The sequence below is a fragment of the Augochlora pura genome, chromosome 4 (genome assembly GCF_028453695.1).
Source record: "Augochlora pura isolate Apur16 chromosome 4, APUR_v2.2.1, whole genome shotgun sequence".
In the NCBI taxonomy this organism is placed as follows: domain Eukaryota; kingdom Metazoa; phylum Arthropoda; class Insecta; order Hymenoptera; family Halictidae; genus Augochlora; species Augochlora pura.
Window position 1 is genome coordinate 26,195,563 of NC_135775.1, and position 17,711 is coordinate 26,213,273.

At 53.9% G+C, this 17,711-nt stretch overlaps 1 protein-coding gene across 2 annotated transcripts in view; it reads right to left on the minus strand.

Annotated features, from left to right (window-relative positions):
- The window catches only part of Mwh (multiple wing hairs), a 46,875-nt gene that overhangs the window by 10,365 nt on the left and 18,799 nt on the right, over nt 1–17,711 (minus strand). Inside the window, exons 1-3 of one of the 2 annotated variants that reach the window (XM_078178432.1) lie at nt 14,747–14,914; nt 8,504–8,576; nt 4,646–4,875 (exon numbers count right to left, since the gene is read on the minus strand). In XM_078178432.1, coding sequence (XP_078034558.1) covers nt 4,646–4,875; nt 8,504–8,566 — 293 coding nt within the window. In that variant the 5' untranslated portion in view covers nt 8,567–8,576; nt 14,747–14,914. Of the gene's footprint in view, nt 1–4,645; nt 4,876–8,503; nt 8,577–14,746; nt 14,915–17,711 lie in introns of those variants that run through there. The other variant, XM_078178431.1, reaches the window with a different exon arrangement.

The following is a 17,711-nucleotide window of genomic DNA, read 5'->3' on the forward strand; positions in this document are numbered from 1 at the left end:
GCCCCCGCGGACGAGGTAAATACAGAGCTCGCGGAGCCGACGAACGCGCGCCTCCTTGCGAATCGCGTGCCGCATCTCGCCGTAATTCTTTCGACACTTGCCCGCGTTCGGATCACGAATGATTCCACGGAGCGGGCAAACCGACGCGCAACGATTCCCCGGTGAATCGCAGAGCCATCCCCGCTTTAATTGCCCGGGTATACGAGTGTCTAATTAAATGTACTGGCGAGTTAATAGACGATAATAACTCGGCGCGCGCAGCGGCCCGCCGTTTCTTTTCGTTGTTTCTTGCTTCGGTGGGTCGGCGCACGGTTTAATAACACGTCAGTTTTCATTGACGGCCCGGTCGGTCTGGCCCCCCGAGAGAGCTCCGACGGACCCCAGAGACTCGAGCGAGTCTCGAGCAGAGGCCGAGACGAGCACGCGAATCCACGGAATCGAGACGGGATCGACTCTCGTCGATGAAAGCTCCGCCGAGGGAAAGCCGACCGGCCGACGATGGTTTCGTCGATGATTTCGTGTAATCGGCGACGATCATCGTGAATTTCACAGTCCGCCGTTATTGCTTCTCTCGATCGATGCTCGACTGCGCGGCTTTTTTTTCTTCCATTCGGGTAATTGTCCGAGGTCTTTGGGTCACGGATGACTCGGGATCCGGCGTTCGCGAGCGGAGGACCGATTTGCAAGAGAGAATTTCTGATTGATGACCGCGCGGATTGAAAAGTGTGACACGAGCTTCGCGTTCCGAACGCGCGCTCGTCTAGGCTGCGTCGGATCTCGCTCGTTCGCCCCGTAATCGATCTCCTCCTGTGCGCACCAGTTCGCCGCGTCTTTTATAATTAGCGCGTTTATCATCTCTTAATGGCGTGCGCGCGGCAAGAGAACGTTTCGTTCCTATGATTATTATTATTCCTCGCCGCGGCCGCGCCTCCCCGTGCACGGTTTTCCCAGCCACGAATCCAGCGTGCATCCGCTCCAGATACCAGGACGCGGTCCGCTCGGGCCGCCGGTTACACGTGATCGTTCGACGACGTAATCAATCCGGACAGGCAATTATTAAGCCCGGCACGAAAATAAATCGATTCCGTCGGGTGGCACGGAGGCGGGCAGAAGGCGGCGGCCAGGCAAAAAGGCCCGTCTAAACGCTCTAATAAGATCCCGGCGAGTGATACACGGTCCACGGGATCGCGGGGATCGGAGGATGCGTCCTCGTCCAGATCGATTTGCGAATCGAGCACGCTCTGCGCCGACCGCGGCCGATACAGTTACCCGGTAATATCGGTATATTCGTTTATCCGGGGCCGCGATGCTGCTGCTGCTGCTTGTACGCTCGGTTATCCGGTCTTCCAACGTTCTAGAGACGATCACCGGTCCGTATGTGGGACAATCGCGTCCGCCATATGGCGTCCCGGTGCCACCTGGGATTCTAGAAAATCTCTCGGACGAGGCGATGAGTCGAAAAGAAATGATCGTCGAGCATCAAACGGTCGCCCCTAATTGGCCGGCGTGTGAATAACGGCGCTGCTCGTTGAGATCGGCTCGCTCTCTCTCTCTCTCTCTCTTTAAACCGTTTATAATGCAATTTATGCGAAATCGTCGTAAAGCGTGCTGCGACTTCAAGTTTCAAATAATTGCGGGCCTCCGGTCGCAAATTGCTCGCATCTATCTTTTCGTCCTCCTTTTGTCACGATTCTCTCTTAAGAAGATATTCGGAGCAGAAAAGCCACCCCTTCGGAACTATCAGGTTGAGTAATAATTCCGTTCGCAGATCTCTGACACCTAGGAAAAGAGAAGGAAAATTGGATGAGCTCGAAGCGATTTCAAGATACGTTACGGTGGAGCAATTTCCACGCTACTTTGCTGAAATGAAAGCAGCAAGCGTCTACTTTAAAACAGGGTAGATTAATTTGAAATTGTATAATAAGTATTAACCTCTTAGGCACGGCGCGCCACTGTAGCGGCTTTCGCGAATGTTGCGTGTTTTGCTCAATTGTTTTGTTAATTATTAAAGTAAACGATTAAAATGAAAGTATAGTATATTAAGAAAATAAAGTAAAGTATGTTAAGAGAAATGGTGATTTAGTTATGAAAGACTTTATTTGCGCAAAATCCAGCCGTGCGTAAGAGGTTAAGAAAAGTCGAATGAACTTGTTACACAACCTGATAGTCAAAGTCCATTTCCTTCTATGCTTCCAAGCATAATAGGCAAACAATAGCGTTCTATCCGCCTCAAAATCGAAGCACGGAGAGCACTGATCTCACAAAGTTTTCGACACGGGATCCAGAATCGTCCGGAGCGACGCGAATCGATTTCTCGCGTCTCGCTGAATCGAACGCGTCCCGTTCCACCGCAAAATTGTTCGCCGATGCGTCGGCTCCGCGACTAAATTGCGCTTAATAAGAGCGAACGAGGGCCCGCGCCGATCGAGCTGGAATTAATTAGAGGGCATCGCCTCGATGGTTTTCTGGCCCCCCTGGAATTTCGTTCGGGCTCCTTCGGCCCCGTCGGATCGAATCGAATCGCCCCGCGCTCTATTTTCGCGGCCGATCGCGGTTAAACGGCCTGCGGCGGCGTCGGCGGCGGCGGCCGGGGTTCTCTCGATCGTACCGTATCCGTGCGGTTGCGTGAGATCCGCGGCTTTTCAGCCGGGTGGTCCGCAGCCTGGAAATATATATTTAATTTAGAATTCCCCCTTGCCGCGAACCATCCACCGTGCAATTAATTCTGCCTCTGTTCGGTTTCGACGATCGAGTAAATAAAAGTTTTTGCCGGCACGGAGATTAGCTTCGTTCTCAGTTACCACGATCCTTCCGACGATTTGCCACGTTTTATTATTTGCGAACGGTGCACACGATCTCGTTTCATTCGACTAGTTTTTTACAAAGAGATAGAGATAGAAAGAGAGAGAGCGAGAGAGGGGGGATTTTATAGCTAGATCCGAAGGCCCCGCGGACGCACGCTGCGAATACGCATCGGTCGTTGCATCGAACCGGGGCCCGGCTTTACGCGGATCGATTCCGGCCGTAAATCGCGAGAAAGGCATTAAAGGGCAAGGCTGACGCACTCGCAACCCCCCCGGAATCGCGAGTTTATCGCGACGGTCAATTAGCGGCGTGTCCAACGATCGCGATTTTACGGGTCGTGAATAAACAGGGATGCGCTCCGCGAGCGATTCGAGACGAAACGTCGTCGATCTCGCGTCTGGTGGTCAGCGTCGCTCAGGGATCGAGTCGCGTTCACGCCACTGATCCTTAATCATCCCGGCGCGGCGCCTAACGGGGACGGAGGGGCTATTATTTTGCCCTTCGTCGGACGTGATACCCGAGCGCGACTTCGCTCTCCCGCTTTTTTTGCCGCGCGGAGAGTAGTCACGGAGAGAGAGAGAGAGATCTAGTTTCTTTGTTCCCTCGATCGCCAGAGACCGACAAGAAGTACCTTATTACAGGAAATGGAGATCGGTTTTTGCGAACCGCCGCCGGCTGGATTACCGATTGAAACGCGCCCGCGGATCGACGTACTTTCGCCCCTTATCGCCGTTAAAGAGTTAATGCGATCGCCGACGTGCGGACAGGCGGATTGAAACGCGGCGGAAACTGGCAACGCCGGTTCAACGGATCCCACCTCCCCTCCCCCAGGGTCCAGCGATAGAAAGAATGTTTAATTCAAACGGATGCTAACGCCTCGGTGATTAATAAAGTTTAGCGAGACGGCGGCCGAAGGATAACATCTTTCCCGATCGCGCGTTTACAGCGCGGCCGAGTGTAAAATCTTTTCTGCCCGAATCCGGATAACTGTAAAAACAACAGGAATCGACGTCGGATTCAGGAGGGGGAGGTGGGGGCCAGAGCTGCTAGACGCGAAGTATCCACCGGCCGGCTAATCTCCGGCCGAATCGGGCAAGAATTTTTATGGGACGCATCTTTGGACCGGCCGAAAGAAACTACGTAAAAAGTAACTGTAAAGACCGGCTCTCTCGATCGAGAGAGTGCCGGGGTCGATCCGCCCGTCCGGTCGGTGGCGGGCTCTTTGAACGACGCACGCCGGAGAGTCGTTAGTTCCGGCGAGAGATCGTAAATTTTGCCGGGGCGATCGCTTGCTCTAATTGTTCACGGATAATCAAGCCGGCCAAGCTGTTCCGCGCGGCCATCGATACTCCCCCGGCTCCGTAGAACAGTTTCCTGCGAAAGTGAATCGTGAAGTCGTAGAGTCCCGAGCAGTACAGTCCGATCTCCTTTCCGCGCTGCATTGTGCAACGGAGAAGTTTCGAGATCGCGAGGTTTTTGCTTTCAGGGAAATCGACTTCCTGTATAAATCTTAATCGCCGAGTTTCTTGCCCCCGGTTAAAATCTTTCCACGGCCAATAGTTCGTTAGCGTTGGCAGCGTGGTTTTCCGGGCGTCGATTCGTCGTTTATCCGGCCTTCGATCTTTTACCATTGACCGACGGTGGATGCGTTCTTCTTCGCTCTGCGCTGGAAACGTGACGAGGTGATTATTGAAATGCTCGAGCCGCGCGCGGCTAAAGTTCCTCCGACCCCTAAGTGGCCCCGATGCAAAAAAGGGTACGGTCACGATGCGAGCCGGAAATTCCTTGTATCGGCGATCGCGAGTGCCAGAGCGCGCGCTCGCGCGCGCGGTTCACCAACCTTGGAAACGCCAGCCTGAGGTCCGTTCTAAGCTTGTTCAGCAGCTCGCTGACCGAGGTGAACTGTCTCAAGGTCATCTCGCCGCTACCGGAAGCATAACCGGAACTCGAGCTGGTCGTCGATGGCAGGGTGCCATGGGAGTCCTGGACGCTTCCTAATGGACGCCTTCCCCATCGTCTGAGCGCGATAGCGTAGTCCTCCGCGTTGTACGTAGGTGGTCTTAATCGCTCCTGCGAACAGAACAAGGACAGTCAGCGGTAATGGCCAGGCCTATCGCGGCGAATACGTTAAAACGGAACGGCCGCGGCTGGGAGAAGCCTCCCGATTCGAGCGGGCGGAGAGGTTATGTAACGGATTGACGCGACGAGCCGGGTGCAGTCGGTGTCGACGAGCCAGAGCTCGACACAATTTCAAAAAATTCTAGCCTTCGTTAACTGGGGAGTGACAAATATTGTTCGATGCGCGACAAATATTTTCACAGGTCCTTGAACCTTTACTCACTGAAATCAAAAAAGAGTCACCTTTCGAAGGATAAGATTCTATAAAAGAAAGAAGCCGCGTCTATTTTTGCAATTATTTAATGTATTTCCCTTCGGGTAAAGTCTGCCATAAAAGCACGAGAAACAAGGAACGTACGAGAGTCTCCTGGCACCGGCCGGAGGAAGTTGTAGCTTGAAAATGGTTAGGAAACGGGTCGGTAAAAAATTGATGCGCTCCGGCAAAGAACCATGAAAACTCGACGCGGCGGATACCGCAAACCGTTCGCTCATAACGATTCGTATCGATGGAATCGCGTGAATTACGGTCGTATCCGACTGCGAGATACGCCGAGGGGACGGAGTGGGAGGTGGTACGAAGTTAATTTCACGGCGCTTCCTACCATAAATCCGACGGGATTACAGTGCTTATCGCGCGGCGGTCCGGTTCACGCGGATCGCGGACATGGTAACGCCGCGATGCTGCGCGCGCACGGCATCCCGTCGAGCCGATTGATTCGACGTTGAAACGTCCCGCGATCGGTACCCCCCGATTAATTGATCGGCCGTGTCGACTTCTGGGCGATTTTACGAGAGCCGCGGGGGCCCACCGGCCATCGGATCCCGGAGCTAGAGAGCCGTCTTAGGCGATCCGGAATCGGACGGGGATGATTTATCGCGTTTCGTCGTCCGAACGAATATCCAGGAATGCAACGATCCATTTACCGCGAAGGTCGCGGCGGCGGCGGCAGCTTTCTAAACGACCGATCGAGAATACACCGCGAACATCCGACGCGAGAGGATCGCTTAGACTTATTGTTGGACGATTGCGGTTCTACGGCGCGGTTAATCGGTCAGCGCTAACAAGAACACCGAGTTTCTATTTCGTGGTCACTTACCCTTGGAACCGCAGAGCTCCTACGATTTTTCCGGCGTTCTTGCCCGCACGGCTAAAAGAATCCCCAGGCAACCGATAGTTCTCGCAGCGTGCAGAGAGCGTTGACAAAAAGAGACGGCCGCCACGGCGGGGTCGTAAACCGGCGTTAACGGTTCCTGCCTCGAAAACGGCCGAGCAATTATCGGAGTTCCTTCCTCTCGGTGATGCTCGCGCGATAACGTGGACACGTTCGTAAATTGTCTAATGGCGTGGATAGAGCGGACTCGCGCGTAGATCAATCATGTTTCGTTGGCCGACGGTTTTTCACGGTGTCCGCGAAAACGGGATCTCGTGCCAGGAAATCGTTAGGGAGAGAAGGGTTCGTAACCGTTGTAATTATGCATCCAATTAGGCAAAGCCTGTCGACGAAACTAACCGTTGCCCGGCAGACAAGAGCGACTCCGATCTTCACGATCCATCGTTGCATCGAAAAGAATTTATGCGAAATGAAACAAACTAAGCGGCCGACCTACTTACATACAGGGGAACGTCACGCTTTCTTGCCCTGCTCGCGAGTAGTCATCGATTTGTCACCGTTGGTGTCGTTCGCCGCGAAAAAAAAAAAAAAAGAAACGAATAATCGGGAGAGACGAGATTATTCGATCCGAAATCGAGGACGCGGTCAGGATACCGTGCCACGGTCGATCTAATTTCATCGGGGACGCGTTCGCGCCTTCCTCGGCTCTGATTCGCAACCAATTCGGACTTTCACGAACGATCGAGGCGAGGCGTCGCTTGTCAACGCTCATTCCGTCTCGTAAACCGTTGCTGGCACGAATCCTCCCGGCCAGTCGCCTCTCTTCACGGCTTGAGGAACACCCGAGCGAAACGGTTCACTTATCGATTGTGCGAGCACCATGGTCCCGACTACGTACTTTGAATTTACGGTTTCGGTCACGAAGCTTCCGCAATTTTTCGCGAGAAAACGATTACGCGAGAGCGAGCGTTTCGCCGGTAATAAGGCCGTGTCGCGGACGATTTCCCGGCGTTAATCAACGCGCCGTTGACAAATCGCCTCGCTCGCGGGCTACCGACGCGGACGAACGAGAGTTCGGGGCGATCGCGGGCCGCAGAATTCGATGCATCCGGCGACGCGCGTTTCGATGCGGCGCCCGGATATTAAATCCGCGAGGCGCGCGCTCGCACGCGGGACATTCGATTTCTTTCGACGACCGGTCGCCTTGGGTCGCGTCGTTACAAAACAGCTCTTTATAAATTGAGCGGTCGAATGGTATGCGGCATGCATAATTAATCGGCGGAATTATGCGAGCAGGTATTCATGAGTTGGTCGGCCGGACCGCTTCGTTTGTGCACCGGCTCTATCTCTATCTCTCTCTCCCTCTTTCTCCCCCTCCCTTTCCTCTTTCCCGAGCGAATTCCTAAATGCTCCGAAGAATTTCGAGGCTTCCTATTTTTCGCGAGGATAATCGTTGGGCAAGTGGATCGGCGAGCTTCGCGATCTCTTCCTGGAAAACCGCAACTTCTTCCGTCGCGATTCCCCGCGCCGAAACTTCGCGGAATCCTCGAAGTCGGTTTTCTTCCTAACGAACCAACGGGGACCCGGGCAATACGTTCGGTAGCTATACGGGCGGACGACGAAGAACCTTGTTGAGAATCGACGACCATTCCCTCCGTCGATGGAAGAAATTGCAGCAGCAACGATCCGAAGAATCTCGCCTCCTTTTTTTCCGACGTCGAAGCAATTGGCAATTCATTTCGAAAGGGGTTTCGATGGATTTCGCGTTTTCTTTTCACCGTGGAAGAATCCGGCTCGAGAAGTGGCAAAGAATTCAACGTTGCGGCGAGGGTCGCCGTATCGAACCGTTCGGTAGCTAAACGATACTGCGGATCCTTCCTAGAACAGCGGCGCGATCCTCTTCGCTGGACGTTCGCGGGGACGGGAAAATAAGCGCAACGCGCAACGCGGTCTTATAATGCGACGATTTTCGCCGCGGTCGCGACAAATAGATTAGAATGATGCTCCGGATTATGATAGAGAACGAGCCTATTCTAGCCGGGCAAACTGCCTGTAATCGTCTTCCTTTAACACATTTCTGGCCCCGTTTATCGAACCTCCGTGGACGCGCGGGTCTCGGTTCTCACGGCGTTCGCCGGCGCGGACAAAAAACGACTAGCCGGACGCTAGCAACACCTTACCTGACCGCCTCGGATACACTCTATATTGACTGAATGCTGGCGAAGATATGCTAATCGAAAACATCCTGGCTGAGCTTGAATACCGCCGCCGCCGCGACTCGCTTGTCTCGCCGCCATCTAACTTAACGCGATTCGCCTTCTTTTCCCCCCACCCCCTCGTTTTTTCTTTTTTTTTCATCATCCCGTGCCGGTTTAGAAGAAGGCTGCGTTCCTATCGGCGTGCAACGATCCTTTCGGTATCGTGTGCCTTCTTCGACCGGCCCGAGGAAAACCCGTAGGTATACTGACCTTTTCCGGTTGCAGTCCCCACGGCTTCACCACCAGCAGCTCCTCGTCCGCGTTCGGCGCCATGTCCGACTCGCTGAAAGACAAAAACGAAGCCACGCTTTAATAATGATTAATGAGTTCGCGATCTATGAATATTCAATCGGACGCCGGGGCGAAGCAAGTGTCGGGCAAACGTGCGAAGCCACTGAATGATTCAACGGCGATTAGGCGCTTGCTCGAATCGCTCTCGCGTCTTTTAGCGTCCCCTTTGCTCGTTCACCTTTTTAGCGCCGATGAAAATCGCGCTCGAAAAAATTGATCCGCCACGATTCATCGTTGTCCTCGATCTCGTTGTTTTTTCTCCGCGCTCGTATTTTTATTTCCACCGGTACAAGACTGCCAGCCCGTTAATTGGCCAAATCGTAGTTGGTTCTGACCTCGCTGCGCCACGGTATGAAAATGCGCGAGCGCATATCGGAGCTGTAGTTGTTCCGAGAAAAAAACGCGTTCCAGGCCGGGCAAAAAGAACCGCGAGCGAAACGGAGCATTGAAATCGGCGCGCCGTGTTCTTTGCTCGAATTCCAACGATTAGTCGACAGACACCTGGACGATATTCAACGGCGGGAGTGGCGAGATATGCTCAGGCTGATCGACGATGCTTCGATCGACGAAATCGGTCGGCGAGCAACGCGGTCGATCGGGGAAGGTTGCAGCGTCGCGTCGCGTCGGGTGCGCGCTCGTCCAGTTTGTGGAACGACGCCCGGGGAATTTCCTCCGTGGAATTTTCAAACGGTACCTCCTCGTGCACGCTCGTTTCGTTCCGCCGCAACGGAGACGAGTCCGCCGGTCGCCAGCCAACGTCTTCCTCGCGCGCGCATCACCGACGCGATGAGATCGACGTCGCGAGCCGGCCTCCGAAAATTCGGATCAGCGCCCAAGCTTCGGATAAGCACCTAAGCTTCGGACAAGCCGGATCGAAGCCGCGGCGACTTCGCGAAAACGCTTGTAAGGAGGATAATGCCGGGTGGAATCCTTATCTTCCACGGCCGCTGCCTGATCGCCCTCGGCCCGTTTAAACAGCGCCAATTAGCCTAACGAGTTTACAATAACAATTTTATTAATTAATGACTTTCGCACCTGGCATGGGTGCGCGCGGCGGCTGATTAGGCGTCGGGCGCATTAAATCGTACAATGTTGCGGATAGAATATTCATGCCGAACCGGCGCGGCAGGACGGGATGCAAATGAATGGAAACGCCGCGGATACGAGGAACCAGAAACGTTTCCCCGGAACGAGTAATGGCCGGGCAACCGTGTAATTAATAGTCGCGTTAAGGAGAACTTGGAATTCCGCTTCGCGAGGAGAGCAGGAAACGCGGGCTTGTATCCTGTGTGTGGGTCGCTTCTTCCCCGCCGTGGAGGGGCCTTCGGAAAGAAAAAGAAAGAAAAAAAAGGAAACGAGGAGCGCCGGGCTACTTTACACTTTTCCCTTTTAACGTTCAAACACCGTCACGGTCCAAGGCAATAATCTCGGAAATATTGTTATGGCTCCGCGAGAAACTCCCGATATCTTGCGATCTGACTGCTCCCGGCGCGGCAATTAAAAGCGCCGGAGCTAGTTAGACATGCGTACGATGCCCGATGATCGATCTCGGGACGCTTTCGGTGCAAGCGCGCTTCCGAGACGTTTTCAGGACGCCAGAGATTCTCAAATCGAGGGCACGATCTCGAATCTGTCGCGCGATCGATCCTAATCGTCTTAGAAAAAATAACAATTAATTGACATAGTCATTGCATTCGAAGGCATTGGTGCGCGATCGAGAAATTTTTCATTTTTCAAAATTGCAAATATTTCTTCTTTTACGTAGCAATGGCTTGCCGCCTCTAGCCGTCGGTATTAATAAGGCGACCAAGTAATTGTTTAATAAATCGGAGGCGTCGGCGCTTCGCCCCGGCGAACGATACGATCGCTCACGTGCTCGTCGCGTCGCGTCGGGTTAATTTGCGGCGTTTTCACGGTCCGGCGCGACGCGACGCGACGGGGACTTGCATCAAGCCTGGACACGGAGGATGCGGCTCGCCGGCTTGGCAAAAGTCGATTTCGTGGCCGGGCTCGGATAATAATAGGAGTCACGAACGCGGCCCGGTCACGACGCCGCGCCGAGCCGTATGATCCTGTATCGACTGATCGAAAAGGGGGGGACCCCGCCCCTCCTTGCTACTCCTTCTCACCGATCCCGCCGGCACGATCAGAAATATTCTGGTAATGCGCGGGCTCGTCCCGACCTTACCCGGGCCGCGCAACGAATCGTGTCGATTCAGGTAATCCCCGCTGGTAAGTACGGCCATCAGCGATAATGACTCGAAAATATTATAATCCACGCGGTAGGAATTGGTTTCCGATGACTCTGGCCGGGGCACCGTGTGTCGCGCACCGAAGGGGGCCTTGTATCGCCCGGTTCCCTCCGCTTTTCCACCGGGGCTCCTCACGTATATTCGTTGAAACACGCTAACAGCTCGGATCGTTGTGCAGCCGGGGCCTGGCGATTCGCCGAACGGGTAAATAGGACAAATTTACGGCAATGGGCTGCGCGGGGTCGTTTAAAGGGTTTTCTCAGGGGCGTTATCCCGCTGAAAGAGTTGTAACCGTGCGGCGCCGCGCACCGACGGTTTTAACCAAAGACAATAACGAGGGAATCGTCCGGAACATTAATTGCGGCTCATCGTGCAGCGGACGCAAGCTGTTAAATTGGCCGCGCTCGCTGAACGCAGGCGTGGGTCGCGGCGAGTAAATAAGCGGATTTTTCCGGCGGGGCCGTACGGAAAGAGTTACTACGGGCCATTTAACGCGCAACAGGAACGGCCGGGGTATAAACGGTTCGAGAGAGTTCGGAGAAAACGTCTGCTTAAAATGTTCGCGCGAGATTTTATTTTCTTCCGCGATCGCCGCTCGATCGCGATAAGGGGAACCGAGGCATAATTCCGTGGAAACGCAGCGCCGCATACCCGCCGGATCAACGTCTGCCAATCAGGCGCGCTTTTGCTCGCGCTTTAATCCCGAACGGACGCGTCCGATCGGTCCATTAACGCGTCAGGATCGACCCCGGCGAGGAAACGCGCGATTGCGTGCGCGAGGCGCGCCGCTGAACGTTGCCGGACAGAAATCCGACGATCGGCAGCGGCGGTAACACCGTGAGATCGATCCCCTCGTAAACGCGTTAACAGTTTCAGTGTGTTATAATTCAATTCTCTCCCACGTGAAATAAAAAGGGAAAGAGGAGCATGCATAATAAATTACGGAATACCAGTGGGATACAGTTCCCAGAATAGTTTTGTTCCGCGAGGCGCGCGCGGCCGCGGTCCTAAATTAATGAGGAACGAAATCGTCGGCGTCGCGCGCGCGCACCTCGGAACGATAGTAAAATGTCGTGCTGTTTGTACAGCGTTTAGCAATAATTATCACGCGTTACAGTAACGCGCTGGAAATTATTTATCCCCGTGGAAGCACCTCGTTTAAGGCTAACATAAACGCGCGCGTAAAAGCCGTCCAAGTAGCCGGCTGTTTAACGTATTTTAAGAGCCTGCAGTCGTCGGTGGTGCCATTAATGAACGCCATTTTACCATTTATTGCGCGGCGAAGATTCTCCCGCTTCGGGGAACGATCCGGCGACCCAAGCGATTAACCAGACCCACAAAGCCGGGATAAAACGCGTCGGCCGATCAGTGGGTTTACAATATATTACGCATACAAGAGTGTGTTCCGCGAACCGCCGAGTACCAGATTAGTCGCTCTCGATAAACCTGCACGGTCTCTCATGACGTAGTTGCGCCGGTCTAAAATTCGTCAGCATGCGCCGCGTTTTCTCATTTGCATCGAAACGATCAAATTCTATTATCCAATGAGGGTGCCCAAGTGCTCCTCGGAGCAAGTAGCATCAGTGAAAGGCATTCTCGGCCCATGGAATGTTCTGTAAAAGGCGATGGACGACGATCAGCTTTGCTCTGTTTGGCTGAAGTGGGCGTGGCGCGTTATCAGTGGGCGTGGTTCGATGGCTCTCGCTTTCGCCAGCTACGATGCGGAGCCAAAGTACTTTAATGTTTCACCGAGGGAAAATCTAACAAGAAGAAGACGAAGAAGAAAAATGGCGATCTTCTTTGGAGCCGATGGATCCCCGATCGAGCCATTAGAATCCGGCGGGTATACGCAACGAATTGCACCGAATCGAATGTCCCGGGTCATCAGCATTAATCTCGCGGAACGTCCGACCGATCGGGGCGCTCGCGGTCACGGTGATTCCTCGCGTGTCAAAGAGGGCCGCCTCGCGGAAATGTCAAGCGTGCGGATACGCGGGACGCTGTTGCGCGGAGCCTCGCGCTCGTCAGATGCGCGATCTCTCGAGCGCGCATCCACGAGCATAACGTAGTAGCGAAGGTAGCCAGCCGGCGCGGCGGAGAGTAGGTAGATACTCACTCGAGGAGGACAGCCGAGGCATTGACCCGCGCGCGAGCGGTTAGTCACGCGTGCACACGCACTTTTGCACGCCTCGCGCGCGGCGCGCACCTATACGGCTACGCGTATGTACCGAGAGTACCCGACAACACTACCGACTTTGCCGCGGCACGGCGTGCTCGCTCAGGTGTCCTTTGAGGAATTCTAGCTGGCCGCAGGATTCGTGCGCGGTGCTCAGGCGAGCGTGCATCCCCTCGAGCGTCGCCGGACAAAATTGGAGAAAGTGCCGCGCCGTCGCGTCGCATCGGCGCAACCCGATCCACAACCGGGTCCAAATCGCGACACGATTCCGACGTATCAGGTTCAACGACATCTCCCCGATCTGGTCCAAGTTCGGTCAACGATGTAGCGAGGACACTTGTTCGAGAGCCGATGCAACCACTCGACGCTACCGTGCCAATGTTGCGTCGCTGCGATGCCATCCGGCGCGCTCGCGCGCGCGTCGTTCGCGGAACGATCCTGGAAATCGGGTCAAGTTGCGAAGCAGCTGAGATCACTGAATCATTCAGCGCCGGTTCTTTCTCAGCCGGCGCAGCGGTGAGAAGTTTTTATCCTTGGATCGGCAGCGCAGTCCTTTGCATTCCTTTGCGCCGAGAGGAAGACCATTGTGCTGGATACGAACTTCGTGAAAGACGCGAAACCACGGCCGGTTCCCTTTCCATTCTTTTTTTCTCTCAAAGTCCGGTGCGTCGAAAACGTCGCTTTTCAGCTCGGAAACGATTCCAGAAGAAATCGAATGGGGCTTTTATCGCAAGAAATATCCCGTCTATCCGAACAGGACGTGTATCTCTTTTTCGCATCCGTCCTCGTTTCATCCACTTTCTCGCTACAATTTTAGAAAAACTCAATTATACTGCAGACATTTATGCGCTTGCGATACTTTCTAAAGATGCATAGAAAAACGTATGCTGTGATACCAATTATAGAGCAAGCGATCACCGAAACAACTTTCTGTGTTCCAGATTGTGTATGGAAAATTGGACGAAGGATTTTTCCGCCGAAGAGGCGCGGGGCTTCGAAGCTCCTATTTTTGTAGGCGATGCAAAGCTATGTCCAATCCTCCTCCTCCTCCTCCTCCTCCTTTTCTCTTCCTTGAAAAGATCGTCGCGTCGGTCGGGCATACCACGGCTATTGTGGTCTCGCTGGTAAAATTGCAGCGGCGCGCAGCATCGGCATCGGTGTGCGGTTTATTGCGAGCGTGGAAGAGGGTCGTCGCGTGCACGGTGCACGGTGCTCGCGCGCTGCCGCGCGTTCCGCCCGTGAATAGGTAATGCAATGCGCGAACAGGCGCCATGACTCGTTGCGAGCCGGTGGTGTGTCCCTCCTGCTTTTGCCTTTGGGTTTCGCACCGCGAAAAATCCGGCGATCCCGCCGATGCTGCGCCGTTGATCTTCGAGCAGGCCATTAGTGGGATATGCGAGAGCATGGAATTTCTGCCGTTCCGTGGGCTACATCGGCTACTCGCCTGTCTTTATGATAGTGTACGCCACGTAGGCTCGGGCGCATCGATTGCGCTACCGCCGGACCGCCGACCGAGGACAGCCTCCACAACCAGCAGCCGACGATCCCGAATCTACTCCCAATTATGCCATTACCTTCGACCTTCCGATTCCCCGCCGCGCTCATTTTCCCACTCTTTTTTTCTTCTTCAGAATATCTAGGCTCTTTTGTTCGATCGAGCCGCCCTCGTGATTGCCGGGGGGGAATCGGATGAGAATCGGCCGGTCTGCCGCCTGCAGAAGAAAAGATAATTACGTAATTTGCGGCTCGATGCGATTGCGTGAATAGCCCGCCTATCGAAGACCAGCTACCGAACGTTGCAGTTTCGGTGCCTGCCGCCCCATTGGCGATGGATTCTTTGTCTTACTATTCTCTGCAGCCGTGACTTTCCTCGTTCAACCGGTCGGCCGTCGGAAATCTCATCGAAAATTTGCAAGCTTCTTCCTCGTGTTTCGTTTACAAGCGACGCCTTTAAAAAATATATAATTTAACGAACAATATCATTCTTAAGCGAGTAATATTACTAACAAAGAAATCGCAACCTTTTGCAGCTACCTGTTTAAACGGAACAGCTTTGATTGCTTCACCGGATGAAAATCCGCGGCTCGGTGCAGCAATTCTCGAGAAATATGTATAAGACCGATGAGAGATAAGCGGCGGAGTCAAGGATGCGAATCGTAGAATACGGAGTTTGCATTCGGAATGCTACCGCTCAGCCTTGGCACAATAAAGACGATATAATAATAATAATAATCATAATAATGAGGAGGGTGTCGGCGAGAGACCGTGGAATAAAGTAACTCCGTCAAAACAGTATAGCCGTGTTCGGGCCGTCGGTGTTATTAGCGGGGCACTTGTAGCTGTCGAGCGGCGCGTCTGAGGGTTTCGAGCGATTTCCAGCAATTACATCGCGAAATGAAGTCCATTCGGTGCCTGTTCGGTCGGGGCCCCGGAGGCTCCAAGGGGCTCTCTCTCTCCGCCGGGGCCCCCGAGGGCTATTACGGCGAAGGTCGCGCGAACTGGGGAAGTACAGTTGAATCCATAGCGCGGCGCGCGCATTGTAAGCATCAGGGTACACGTAATGCTTCCCGTCGGACTGTTTGCTCGAGGTGTATCGGTTATCTCGGGGCCACGCGGATGAAGAGAGAACGCCGCGCTTCCTCCCTCTGCGCCGCCGCGGCTCCCCGCTCCGCTCCGCTTCTACGGTCTCTCGTCGGGACGAGACGAGAGACGGAGCGGGATCGTCGAATAGGCGCCACGACTCTCTGTACTCGGCACTCGGCGCGGTTACCTATCCGCTTTGAATCCCCCTTCGGTTGAAAAATGGCGTCGATCGAGGGCCCCCGGATCGTCGATCTTGACGACCATTAGCGGACTACACGGGACTCTCCGCGAACGGATTTTTCCGCCGTTGCCTCCTCTCATTGCTGCTGCCTGCCCTCCTCTCTTCTCCTCTCCGCCGTGGACTATCCACTCTGCTATCCGCTCCTATCCGCCGCTATCCGCTGCTCTCCAAGGCCGGTGGAATGCTAACCGACGCCCGGAAGTGCAGTTGATCTTCCATACCTGATCCTCCGGGCGACCGAGAAAGAAGTCAATTCGCATTCCCTCCAGCCCCCCTTCGCCGGCGGAAAAACCCTCTCAGATGTTTACCGAGCCGTTCGGTGCCCCCGTGTTGTTTCGTTTCGCGAGCAAACGCTCTTCTACTCTCTTCTACCGGTTCTCCTCTCGTCTCTTCTCTTCTCTTCTCTCTTCTCTTCTTGCGCAACTCCTTCCGCTTTTTTTTCCATCGTTTCTTCCTGCGCAAGATTTTTCCCAGTCCGCGGCCGCTTTTTCGTGGGAAGCGATTCGTCGCCGATCAACCGACCCATTCTATGCTAATACGAGCGTTAATAACCGGTAGGACGTGACGAAATCGGCACCGGGATTTGGGAAACGCGACAGCGATTGTTCCGATCCGCCATTGTGAGTAGACGAGGACAGATGTAGGGACTGCTCTCGGAATCCAGATAACGGCGGAACTTTGTTGAACGTCGGCAGAGATACCGATAACGGCGCACCTCTCGCTGAAAGTACGATAAAACGGTTGGTAAACGTCGTAAAGCGAATTCTATGGGGTCGTTGTACGGGGGAGACTTCGCTCCTCGAATTCGTGGTAATTGCAGTCGCGGGAAAAATTTATTGACCCTCCCAGAGATGTAGGAATTTAAAGAAATAACTGAAGATTATGTTGTCTTCGTACCCCTAACTTCGAGGCTTCTCCCGCGTCCAAATGCACGTCTCGATAAAAGACATTTATCGTACGTGAAAACACAAGTTTCGCGATTTAAAACGTGCCCTGGTACTTCATCTTCCAATTATTTATCGGGAAATTATAACGGTCTTAATATCGACGAATATTCATCTCGCTTTCACGGTGTAAGCGAAGGGGATACATCGTAGCATCCGACGGTTACACCACACAAGATCCACGAAGCACGATCGCTCATCCATTGAATATCCCTGTGGTCGGTTCCGGATCGAGATTTAACGGGATCACGGGATTCGTATCTTGATCGGGATATCGGTCAATACGAAATAGCTCGCGCGAGATTCCGTTCGGATAAGGAACGGTGAAAACAGTGGAAGAATACGGCAGCGGCGTCGGCAATTATCGAGGTAGCCGTTTCTGCTCCGAAAGAAATCATAATACGGGGTCCGAAGAATGGACATATACGAACGTGAGAGATTTTTCCATGGCGAACAGGGCCTCCGAATGGCTCGTTCCGCGAAACACGATAATTGCTGGAATTAAGTAAACTGTAAACAGAGGCCAGAACCCGCGGTGTAGTTCCATTCCCCCCTCGTCGTAGGTATACGAAAACGGCGCGGCGAAGTGTTCGTTCTCGTTCGCCGTGCCGCGGCAAGAAAAGAGCGAGAGGAGATCCTTCTCGGATGATAATTAGCCCGGCAACAACTCTCTTTGGCGTAAAAGGCTAATCTACGATTAACCCAGCGATTTTTTTCCTCTGGCCGACCGCGCAGCATAATGCGCGCGCGCGTTGCTCCCGGCCGGTAATTGTCAGGGTTTTTTGCGGATCCGGCTATCTGCGAATGCAGATCTCTCGCTCTCGCGCGCGCATCGCCGCGGCGCATCTTCGATACCGTAATTTCCGCTTTCTACCGATCTTTCGGTCCGCTCGTGACCGAGTAAACCGAACGAATCTTCCGCGAAGCCGGT